The sequence below is a fragment of the Zeus faber genome, assembly GCF_960531495.2.
Source record: "Zeus faber genome assembly, chromosome: 5".
NCBI lineage: Eukaryota > Metazoa > Chordata > Actinopteri > Zeiformes > Zeidae > Zeus > Zeus faber.
In genome coordinates, this window is record NC_137192.1 from 16,969,643 (window position 1) to 16,982,213 (window position 12,571).

General features: G+C 42.4%; 1 protein-coding gene across 1 annotated transcript in view; it reads right to left on the reverse strand.

Annotated features, from left to right (window-relative positions):
• Positions 1-2,338: 2,338 nt before the first annotated feature.
• The window catches only part of syn2b (synapsin IIb), a gene marked incomplete at both ends in the record, with an annotated part of 74,553 nt that continues 64,320 nt past the window's right edge, over positions 2,339-12,571 (reverse strand). Inside the window, 8 exons of the mRNA XM_080000498.1 lie at positions 2,339-2,492; positions 2,993-3,794; positions 6,947-7,013; positions 7,489-7,668; positions 9,872-9,974; positions 10,634-10,708; positions 10,943-11,085; positions 11,649-11,711. Of these exons, the coding sequence (XP_079856624.1) occupies positions 2,339-2,492; positions 2,993-3,794; positions 6,947-7,013; positions 7,489-7,668; positions 9,872-9,974; positions 10,634-10,708; positions 10,943-11,085; positions 11,649-11,711 (1,587 nt within the window). The remainder of the gene's footprint in view (positions 2,493-2,992; positions 3,795-6,946; positions 7,014-7,488; positions 7,669-9,871; positions 9,975-10,633; positions 10,709-10,942; positions 11,086-11,648; positions 11,712-12,571) is intronic.

Consider the following 12,571-nt stretch of genomic DNA (forward strand, 5'->3'; position numbering starts at 1 on the left):
GAAAACATTGTCAGAAAAATGGAGAAATTTCTGAAAGTGTAGCTGGGAGGCATTCTAACAATATGATGATGAATATGAATATTGTCACAATATACAGTGTATATATTTTTTTGTTTTCTGCTGCTGTGGGTACACAGAAAAGGTTGTTGCATGAACAAAATATACACAAAACACCATCTAACCCACTGAACATTTTAGTGGAATGATGGAACAACATCTTTATTGACATTTTGTCTGTACAGAAAAACCCTTGTCAGTCACTGGATCATGCAAAGCGGTATTGCGTTACAATTAAAAACACAATACAAACCGAACAATATATAGATATACTTTAAATATGGAGGCTCAAAAAATATAAATAAATCAATATATTACAAAAAATGAACTCCTGAGATGACACATACATACAAACATACATACATACAAATACAATACAATATGTTGCAATTTACTTGTTTTGATAATTTAATTTCCTATTTGTTATGGAGAGGCGGATGGTTTGATATGCAGGCCTCTAAGTGCAAGACACTGGCATTATTTTACACATATAGACCTGAAATGCAGCAACTCGGATAGAACTGAGCGGTCAAGGTATGTGGTTCACTCCAGGTTGCCTTAATCCTACACTATTCATGTTTACGAATCCCAAAAGCCCCAAAATGTCATCAAGAGTCGAATAAATCTGACGTCAAGCTGTTGACCGCGATCAAGATAACCTGGAATGAAGCTATTAAATGAGATTCTTAAAAAGGAGAATTGAAAATACTCGATTCTAAATGGAGGATATAAAGGTACTCTATGTTTGATAATACTAATACTAATAATATGTGTATAGTGACAGCACTCAACAGTCATGTTGAGGTGTTATTGCACTACTGTCTCAATGTCTTTTTCATGAGAATAATCAACAAACTGCACTACGGCTGATAGATCTACGAAGAGGAGGAACAAGAATCACCAGTCACAGCTAAAGACTTGGGTCGAGATACTATCTGAAACGGAACCTGTACCACAGAACCAATCCAAAGAGCACCCAGCAGTGCCCCAGCCCAAGCCCAGCATCAACATCACACACTGATTTGGAAGTGATTTCAAATAGCACTGGACTCAGGTCTACACAGCTAACACACACAGCTGTGAAGTAAAAAACAACATCTTCACAACAGCTACAACAACTAGAGAGAGATAGAAGGATCAGGAGAGAGAGGGAGCGAGAGAGAGACAGAGAGAGAGAGAGAGCGAGAGAGAGGCGACGGAGGACAGAACTCATTGAAGGCATTGCCTTCTTCTCCAATAGTCACACTGAGCCACTTGGAGGAGCCATGCATTAGAAATGTACACGGATGAACATAGAAATATATATATATATATATATATATATATATATATATATCCACCTCATTCACATGGAAACACACTTCAAGGCTTTTAAACAAGCTACTGCATAGCACTGTATCAGTAGCCAAGTACCAGAGACAAAAGACATGTAGGCTGGATTTACACAGCAACTAATATCCTAAACTCATTGACCAAGTTACTTGACTTTTTTGTTTTATTTTTTCACTGTGAAATCATCATAGGGAAAGCAATTGGATCTCGTAACCTGGAAAAGTTAAATATAATTTCAATATATAAATTGTCTTTTTTCAATTTTGATGTGATTCCAGCCACAAAATGAAAGAGTTATGTCACTGAAGAAAAAAATATAAATATAATACTATAAGTGACTCTTTTTTTCTTCTGGCAGTAGATTTTGGCTTTTATCCCTTTGATATCTATTTATGTCATGACAATATAGATTTTCTTTGCGTTAGATAAATGTTGAATTCATTTGTTAAATACTATATTATAGTTTTCCTATTCTTCATAAAACTTTCCAAAAAAGAAACAAAAAAAAAAAAGTTATATATTATTTCGATGTTTTCTACTCTGTTCCATCTCAATGACGTAACTCCTTCGGCGGTGCACACCACACACTATTTGCTGTACATCGTACTCAGCAGGCCCCACAGATACTCACACACACACACACACGCGCGCACACACACACACACACACACACACACACACACACACACACACACACACACACACACACACACACAAACTGTTGAAGGTGGAATATTAAAAAAAAAAAAAAAAGGTTGGGGGGCTGAGGAGAAGGGCGGAGACGGAGGTAAACAATACAGTTAACACACAAAGTTAAATGGCAGACTGGTTCACACTGAATGTCAATCAAGTCATCACTGGCAAAAATTGTAGAGGGGGGGGGGGCGGGGCGTCAAGCGAAAAGAAGGGAGGAGGGGGACGACGACGACATTCTACTGCTGGGCTGAGTCTAGTCAGAGAAAAGGCTAGCGAAGGACTTTCGAAGGTTGCGAATGGTCTCAGCCTTGGCCTCGTCTTGGCCGTCGCCCCCCGAGCTCGAGCCCCCGCGGAAGAAGGACGAGTCACTGAAGGCGTTGAAGGCATTGGTCAGGGACTGGGACTTACTGGGGAGGACGGGGGAGAGGGCAGAGGGTGGTCGGGGGGGGGGGGGGGGTACAGGAAGGAGAATATAGGATGGACGGAGGGGAGGTGGAGGTGAAGTGGAGGTGAAAGGGGGATGGTGGAAAGAGGAGTATTGAGAGGAAAGAGGGAAAGACAAACAGGGACAATTCTCATAAAAGGGGCAAAACGCACGTGCAGAACAGTCCGTTGGAAACATGACACATCGGTTAAAGTAGATTTCTGCAGATAATCAGGGCTGCTCCCTAAATGTATAACGGAAATTACCAAACAACCTATGGTGAGTACTTTTATGAAATCAAATCATATTTATCTAATTTCAACGGGGATTGGATGTTATACTGTATTGTTATGGATATGAGTCCATAACATCATATATCCTAAAAATATTGATCAAATCTGTAAGTGTAGTTGACATGGTAGAAGACAATAGTATGGTCCATTCAAATGCATGTTGAGCATGTGTTTATAGTTTGGCCCTTACTTCAGCAGAGGATGGGTCTTCTGCTGTGCTGGCTGCTCTCCCTCTGGAGGCTGGGCCTCCACTAGGGACTCTGCTTCAGACGGTACAGACTCAGGGTTTGCTGCTGTTGCTTGGGAGGAGGAGGCTGGCTTGGCCTGGGCCTGTGGGGACTGGGGGGCTTTAGCTGGGGACTGACCCTGCGCTGGGCCAGGGGCCGAAGCAGATTCAGAGGACTGGACTGGAGATTGGGCATCAGACTGGGCTTTGGGCACCGTTTTGGGAGGCGGTGGGGTCTGCGGCTTTGGCTGGATCTGCGGCTTGGAATTCCTACGTACAGGGGGGATGGGCTTTGCAGGGGGTGTGGGTTTGGGAGGCAGCTCCTTTGGTTTGCCGGGAGATGGGGATGGGGATCCCTGAGTCTGGGGCTTAGGTTGCTCTGTGGTCGGGGCAGATGTTGGAGGAGAGGCTGCAGCAGGGGGTTGAGCTGGAGCGGCAGCTTTGGCTGCAGGGGAGCCAGGAGTGGCGGACGCTGCTTTGGCAGTGGGGGAACCGGGGGCGGCAGCTGCAGAATTTTTAACAGGAGAGGATGATGCTACAGCTGTTGGTTTCGCTTGGGCAGGAGAAGGAGCTGACGCCGGGATTGGTTTGGTGACAGATGGTGCCCTCGTCATTGGGGGAGGCCTCTGCACCGGAGGTCTCGTAACCGAGGCAGCCTTCTGGACGGGAGCAGGCTTTTGGGCCTGGCTGGGCTTTGATATAGATTCAGATGCTCTCCTAGCTGGCTCTGATGATGGATCTAGACTCAGCGATTTGACTGGTGCTCCTGAAGGGTTTAAACAAGACATTTTGATTGAATTAGTATTTTTATGTATATTTATGTATAGTGCAATTATCGGGCACATATATCGTAAATCAAAACATTTAAGAATGAAGTGCATTTTTTTTTAATGCACCATTTAGACAAACCAGGCATCTCCAAGACTCACCAAGGTACCAAAGCAATACATGATGGAGATAGTTTGATCTTTTATGAAGCAGGGGTCCGGACATGCCCATTCTCACAATGACCTCTCACATTCACTGAAATCCCAAACAAGTGTAAACATCATCTCCCTCTGTCAAGTAATGGCTGGAGCAACACAGGCTATTATAGAGACCAGTAGGGGGCAGCAGATAATCGTAAAAAAAAAAAAAAAAAGATATTGGTAAAACGTTGACATGCTATTGGAGGCCGCTTTTACAAAGAGCAGTTTAATACGGTGAGAATTTTCATGGTAGTTAAGGGAAGAGAGTAGAGGGAAGGAGGTGACAGGGCTGTGGCGAGAGGATCGGTGGAAGTGCTGCAGAGAAAAATAATGATACGAGAAAGAGGATGGGAGAGAAGATCAAATGAGGCTCAGACATCAATTATTTTTAAATGCCCAAACACATGCAGCAAAGAGGACACCGGCCATTGAGAAGGAATCTAGTATACATGCTTGGCAAAACAGCGTCGCCCGGGATGAGCTTCCAATGGCTTTCCAGCACCAATGTAATCCAAGCACACACGTTTAAAAGAGTGCAGAGGAAAGGTGTGCGGCTTTTTGGGAATGGCATATTAGTAAAGAAAATACTAACCTGAAAAACAGCACTTTTATTTAATTGTTTGCAAATAACATTGGTATATCAACGCTCATGAAGATTCATCCCACAGCGTCTGAAACGCATTCATTGTTTCCACATGAATCATAGTTGAATGTCTGTGAATCTTACGCTTTATCAGTGTTTGCCTTAAATCATCCCAATGGTTGCTTGGGACTCACACGACACATAAAGACCAAAGAATACACCATTTGTACACTAAGCACATGTTCAAGGGGTGAGACCCTAAATACATATACATATAATAACATATACCTCTGTATCACACATGTTGTCCTTGCCCAAATTTGCTCAATTACATTAAAGGACGGGTTCATTATTTCTCAACCCAGGCCTTATTAGAATGTGGGTCCCCCCATTTACGACTGATAAACTTACCATTTTGCATTTTAATGGGGCAAACTTTTAAGCTTGAAAAAGAGAATCAAATTGTTGAAAAAGGAAATCTTTTTGGGAAGCTCGCAAAAGTCAGACCCGAGCGTGTCCCGGAAAAAAGCCTGCAATCTTTTCAGGTTTAATTGATTATTTTGCATTTCCACAAATGAGCTCTTTTAGCTATACCCACGCTAACATAAGAGACTAGAAACAGAATGTTGCGTTGCTTCCTGGTGACAACCTGCGGTAGGCAACGTGTTCAAATGCACTAAGACTAAGTTTGACTATAATGTGCGTTTTCAAAAAAGAAGATATATAATAGTAAGTAATAATATAACAGTAAGTTTTAATCTGGCCTGCGTTGAAAAATAGCGAACCTATCCTTTAATTTGAAGTGTTCATACAGTGGTTTATCAGTTTTCCAATTAGTCAGGTGGCATCATTGAAAAAGTGAATTGAAAACAGTGAGCAAATGTATAAGTAAAAACAAACATGTCTGAGCCGGGAGGCTGGATCCAGGTAAATAAGGCTAGATGGCCATGCAAACAAAAAGAGATGATCATGTACATTGATTTATTTGATTTCTCCTGCCCCGATGATGATAAACAAATTTATAAAAGCAAAAAACACAATAATTTCTACTATATAAATTCACGTTGTATTATTTACGGTACCAAAACACACCGACACAAAGTTGTTATTGAATGCCCAACATTCATTCTTGCAGAAAGTGCTTCAATGTTTTTTCAGAGGGATAAACGATGGTTTCCCTCTGCAAAACTGTCCACGCCATCACCTCACTGCATTCAGGTAATGATCACTGAAACCCATCCCAGTTCATTTACAATACAGACATCATGAGCAGCAAGACACGTCACTCCAACCCAAACAAATACCCACCATTTTATAAAACTGTTTGTGTACCACTATTAAATCATTTTCATAGCGGTGGAACGTTTTCTCTACAAGGCCATTTTTTATATAGCAGTTTTCATTGAGTATTAAGACAACACACAGTATGTACAGTATGTACTGGAGGCACATGCAAACCAATTTCCTCTACAACGCCAAGGCACAACACAATACATCACACACACCCACACACACACACACACACACACACACACACACACACACACACACACACACACACACACACAAATCCCGCACAAACTCAATAAGCCACAGGATGTCGTCACTTCTAAAATGCCTGTTAATTCACTGTATTGTGCTTACACTAGGCCCATTTAGCTGTAACACAACAGCCCCGAGCACAAACACCACCACACTAACAGAGCGGCATTGCAGCTCATCGGCGAACCGTGCAGCCAAAACATCGCAGCTCGAGCAGAAGGAATCTGGAATTTTTCTATGCTTCGATATAACCGTAACTGGAGCGATCATCCAAACTCCAAATGGGATCATATCCCGTCGTCTAAAGCGAAAATAGATATCATTACACTCCAGTAACTGGGGCGGGGATAAGAAATAGTTGTAAAATAATGTTCGGCGCAATATATGATCCGTTTTTTAATATTGGCTTCAGTTTTGCTGGAGGGACATCGAAACATCTCAATCACAACTCACTATATACGTTGCCTCTTCGCATCCTGGAACTTGTCAAGATTTCAGCTCTATATTCATGAAGCTGAATCAGCTCTTTAACATTTTAAATGGGAAAAGTGTTCTACATCAGCTCAACTCAATGAGTAAGATTTATTTCATTAGGTTTGCCTTTTGGCTGCTAGAAGTATATTTTGGAGAGTTGGTGTGATTTTTATTTTCAAAAAGCGGACGAGGATCTGGAATTTCGAGAGTGGCGCCGCATGTTCAGCTTCTCATTTCGACCTAAGCAGGGAGTAAAGTACATTGCACCACAAGGCCCCTGTGTTCCAAACAGTACATCCTAGTCCGTCTTTGGCCCACTGCTGTAAGAGAGGGGAACAGTGTTCACACCACCTTGGGGTTGAGGCCGCTGGCCGGGTGTCCTGTTTGGCTCGGCCACACCTTCCTTCGCGGCAGCGCTCTGAGAGACACAATAAGAACAGTGAGATTGTGAGAATGAGATGCACAGTATAAACAGTACATTGAAACATTCACCTAACTTCAGCTGTACGTCAATATACTTGTTAAAAGTGAACGACTTTGGTCACCAAAAGTAACCAAAACGACATGGAAATCCTATTTGTTATATATTTAAGCAGTTCTTAAGTACAACTTCTAACACACTCAGTGCCACCAAGGGCATTTCAATCCAACACGACCTTCATGCATTCATTGTGAATATACATAAAGTACACTGACTAAATAAGCACAATTGGACAACATACATGGGTGTACTTTTTGTGTTACAGTTGACATGAATACACTGCTGGAACTAATCCACACATGCGTCCGTAATGGCACCTTTACCACAATACACTTCTGCATTGAGTCTTCACGCTCATGGATGTACCACTCCACAGAGCGTCCATGCACTTCATGAGATGTGGCCTGCATACCTTTTGGGGCTGGGCGGTGGTGGGCTTCTGTCCCTGAGGGGAGCGAGCGGGTGAGCGGGCGGTGGCCGCGGAAGCCCTTCTGGCCAGGACCTGGTTCATCTTCAGCAAGACCACGTCTGAGATCAGCTGCCGGTCCTCCGCCTGGTGGTCCCCGATCAGCTGCATGGACGAGCCCACAACCTGGGAAGACGAGACGAGACGTGACTACTTTGTTACTCTACTTACGTGAGTACATTTGAAGTATCCGTAATTACTTAGGTATATTCCGTTTAGGAGACTTTTGACTTTGACCCCACTATATTTCAAAGCAATATCTACAGTTTTTACTCTACATTTCCACCACCGTCGTAATTAACTGCAATCAGGATCTGTATGAGCACTTACTGTAGAAGCAGAAAAAGGTATTGTAGCACTTTATTTCCTATTACACTCACTATATATAACACGTACATACATTTACTTTACTTATATATCAATGTGGTACTTTTACAAGAGCAATCTCGTTTTAATATTTTTTTATTTATTAGAGTACTTCTTCCACCCCTGGTGTTGGGTAATTTCAATTTCCCACGTTTTTTTTTTAAACTTCAGCTATTTTATTTCAATCAAATTGTCTGCGATAAAAGTTATTTTCTTATAGATGAGGTAGAGATAAACTATCTATCTTATCTCATCTTATACAGAGACCCTCTCACCCTTCAATAGTAACAGGATATATGTATATTTCTTTGCCATAGGAACGTGACTGATCTGACTGAGAGTGACAGGAGAAGCCATCCCATCTCCAGACAGGTTTCTCACTGAGCGGGAGCTGGAGCCGAGGAAATGAGATAGTTTGAGTGTATTTCATTCTGAATTCCAGTGGGTTGCTGGTGGGTACGCTCTCAGGGTATTCACCCAAGATTTCAGGATGTCTATCCTGAAGCACTAAGGTGCCGGCTGAAATGAGTTACAGTCTGCCACAGCGTTAGAATTTATACTGAAAATAACGCGCAGTGTGAAAAGTTTTAATCCGAGCATATTGCATATTTAAGCTATGGTGACTTTGGGAATGACATCGTCAGGGGGGGAAAAAAAAACAGCCTCAAATTCACGTGTTCTGATTTTGAAAGTAAGAAAATACTTATTCACCTCCCAAAGCGATTGAGTTTCCAAGATTACAATGCCGAGACAAAATCCATATAACAAGTCGAGGCCTTGAAAAAAAAAAAAAAAAGCTAGGGAACATCATGACTATGGCGACGTGAGATGGCTCACACTCGGAATAAACTCTCTCCGGCAAACAACCCTGGCAACAGTTCTTTCTGAGGATTAGGTATGGGTGTTTTTTGAAGACCTTAATCTTCACAATTTACGAAAAAAAATCCAAGGAAGACAAGTACACAGAGAAATCCTGTTGAATTGAATGAGTCATTGTGTGGTGGCTGCATGTACATGTGTTTTCTCTAATTGACACCTCTGGGGTGTACTCAGCGCTCAGCAGGATCTTTCATCATTGCTGAGACCGAGCCGAATCATGTGGATACAAGGCTAATGACTAATCACGACCTATGTTTTTTTTTTGCGGTGATGAGACTACTTTTCCATTGAAAATATGGACGGGAATGACAGATGCTTTGTTAGTCTTGTCCGCTGTCGGTTTCTAGCACAGAAACCTCTTGATTGTGGCAGCCGGGCTGCACTGGCGTGGGATGTTCTTAGCAGACGCCACAGTGACTGGACCCTCCCGGTCTGTGCTGAAATGTCCCTTTTTCAGTCTCTTGCCTGGAAAGAAACTCTTAAAAGGTCATCCATCCGGGCGCATGGAGAATCTTTTAGGCAACCATTTAGGATCAATAACTCCTGCGATGTCTGACCTTTACTTTTTAATTAAATACATTCTCCCTCATCAGCATGGGTTAGGGTTGTGTGCATATTATTAGTATGCCAAGTCATAATTGTCTGCCTTAAAAAGAGCAATTCCAGAGTATGTTGCTGGTGTGAAACAATATTATATATATTTTTCGGACATTGAACAAACCACTTCTCATGTGGTTTGACTTCTAGGGCAGGGCTTCCCAAACTTGGGTCCATGGCCCCCAACAAAACCTCAGCAAAAGTGTAAGTATATATAATTGTTAAGTAGGTCTGACCTCAGCGTGGGTGTTTAATCTGGCTTTAGTTATCATACTTGACATGTAATCAGGTTAGGGTGTTATTTAAATTGATGCATTCCCAGTCAGAGGGTGCGTGGCCTTACCACAGCAGAATTAGGGCAGACGGGCTAAAATAAAGATTCCAGTCCTCATTTATATTCTAAATTAAGACGGCTCCACATGACGCGACAAACAAGCAGGAATCTATCCATCCATCCACCCACCCATCCATTATCCAGCTCTTGTACCTCAGTAATGTAGTCGTTGCCGTCCTTTCCGCAGATGGCTTTCACAGCGCAGATGTCCAGCCCTCCAAAGACGGCGGAGCATGCATCCACCCACAGCTTGTACCTGTAACAGAGAGAGTTAAAGGACAACGCTGACCACTACAGCTCGAGCGGGAGCCATCGTGACCCCCTTTAAATCTCACTGGAAAGGACTGAAGGACTGAGGGGTGTGAAGAAGAATGACTTTTCCCCTCGTAATGGCTCTCTCCATTACCCATTGTCTGACGCTGGTCAATAACAAAGTTTTAACAAACTGCAAAAGTTTCAGTGAAAAACTCTGGATATACTGTCTTCAAAACCCCCTTCGCTACTAATGTCACCATAGCAAACGAATCAGATGCCTCTGGACACTATGACTGAATCTTTTATACATTTAATTCCTGCTTTAGGCCTTGAAATCCATCTTTAAACACATTGACTTTTGGAATGAGTTAATTTAGTCCCGTCTGAAATCCAGATTTTAGCCGTGTAGAGAAGCTGAATTATGGATTCTACTTCGATGCCATGGGATCGATGCCAAACATACTGTACTCTCTCTGTCTGTTATAAAACATGCAATTAGTCCGCTCTAAGACATAAAATGATAAAGATTCAAATCTGTCTGTGTTTATTTCCTCAGTTTCAGTTGACTGTTGACATAATGTGACTGGTCTTGACATGCTGTACACAAAATATGCAGCGCAGATGTCATTAATGCATTATTAATATGGATGTTACGCTCACTTGTCAGTCATGGCTACTTGTTCTAACATAGCCGATCCAGTGTTGCTCTTCCAATTACCGGAGATGGATGTTCGCCTGGAAAAAAAAAGAAATTGTACATGTTTCTTAGGAATCGCAATTGGGAAACATTTAACTGTGCAAAAGGGGCTCTCAGCATGATTAAATGCATGCACGCATGCGCAGAAAAAACAAGACATACACACATACAGTACATGCACAAAACCCTAAATACACACACATCTGTGCACACCTACAAACACAAACCCCATCGAGTGCTGCCATTCCCCCATCCCATAACAGAAAACATACATGTAAGCTTTGTAGTCGGCGCCGATCTTCTGCACTCTGATGTCATACTTGGCATCAATGAAGGGTTCTGTGGTGGTGTAGGTCTGAGTGATGGCCACCACACTTGCAATGTCCTGGAAATCACTCACATTGTCCACTTTTACCTATGGCAACGAGACACAACATACCTATTGGAACAATTCAGAATAAAGGTGAGAGAGTATGATGGGATGGAAACATGGGCGAGGGCAGGGAGACGGAAGACCTTAAGATAGACAAAGTCAACACAATTTGGGCGGCCCGGTTAGATGAAGAAGATACGGATCGATTTCGATCTAGAGGTGAGATGCAGTAGAAACACACAGCGTTAGAAGGCACCAGCTGTTTTTCTAGCTTCCTTGTATTTATGTCTTATTCGTACTGTGTCTAATATAATTTTCCCCACAGGGGCAGTTAAGTGCCTGATCTAATCTAAATGAGATTCAAAAGTCAAATAAAAGGGGGATGGTTGGATTGTGTTGTGTCATTGTCAATAAGCACTTGTGGAGAAAAAGACAAACGCAGCAATACCTGCTCCAACCACAAGAGTACAAACGGCTGAACCAGATGAACCCAATTTTCTGGTGAGCCAAATTGCATAAAATAATAACTATGTTTTTTTTGGGGGATCATTGGCCTCAGCCGTTCAATCCAGAGGAGTCTTCTATAAAAATCTATTCAGGTTCACCTTTCCCATTCCGGAGTGGGCGTGTCCAATCTTCACCACCACTGGAAAGCTGGGCATTGTGATCTACAAGAGAACAGGAAGCAATTCCAAACACATATGTTTTACGTTTCATCCTGGACAGGACAGAGTGTAGCTCCTACAGTTATTAATATACAAAAATGAGACACACAATGATTGATAGGTTGAATGATTGGCATTGTATTTCAACCTAGTTTTCTTTTTACTGCATTTTTTTCAATTGCGAGAGGAGACTGAACATGAAGTGAGAAACTTTACCACGAGAGAACCATTTGTTCGAATTTAACGAATCAATCAAGCAAACGCAGCGATGTCAAATTGTTATTAGTTGTGCACTGTACAGTACCAGCCACTCAGAATGGCCGCCCCCAGCCGGCTGCCAGCCGGAAATATCCATTCACTCCATTCAGATAAGCAGGGAGCTGTCACTCGCCTGTCAGGGACCAGCCGGCCCTCCTCGACGGCTGCATCTTGTATGTTACAACGGTGTCTACATGTCTATATTTGATCTTACTCGAATGCATGTCTTTCAACGCTTTTCCTTTGTCTTTAAATGTATTATTCTGAATTTGCTGTTGTTTTAGCCGTTCCTTTGGCCAGAGAGATGACGACAACAACGGGCACGTCAACACAACCACAATTGAGTAGTGGCGACACGTTTAGATTACACCAAGCATTAGGCAGGATTAATCATAGATGCTCTCTTGACATGCGACTGTGATGCAGTACATGCATAACTTTGCCAATCGTGTGTGTTTGTGACACATCTGACTTCAGCGATGGCTGCGTCGAAACAACATGTGATCATATCCATAAGGCGTAATCTACACTACACGTGTTACTTAGGAAAGCGTTTTAGGGTAGGCTTTACAAGTGTACGGTGCGTAATAGTATGTAATTTCAAT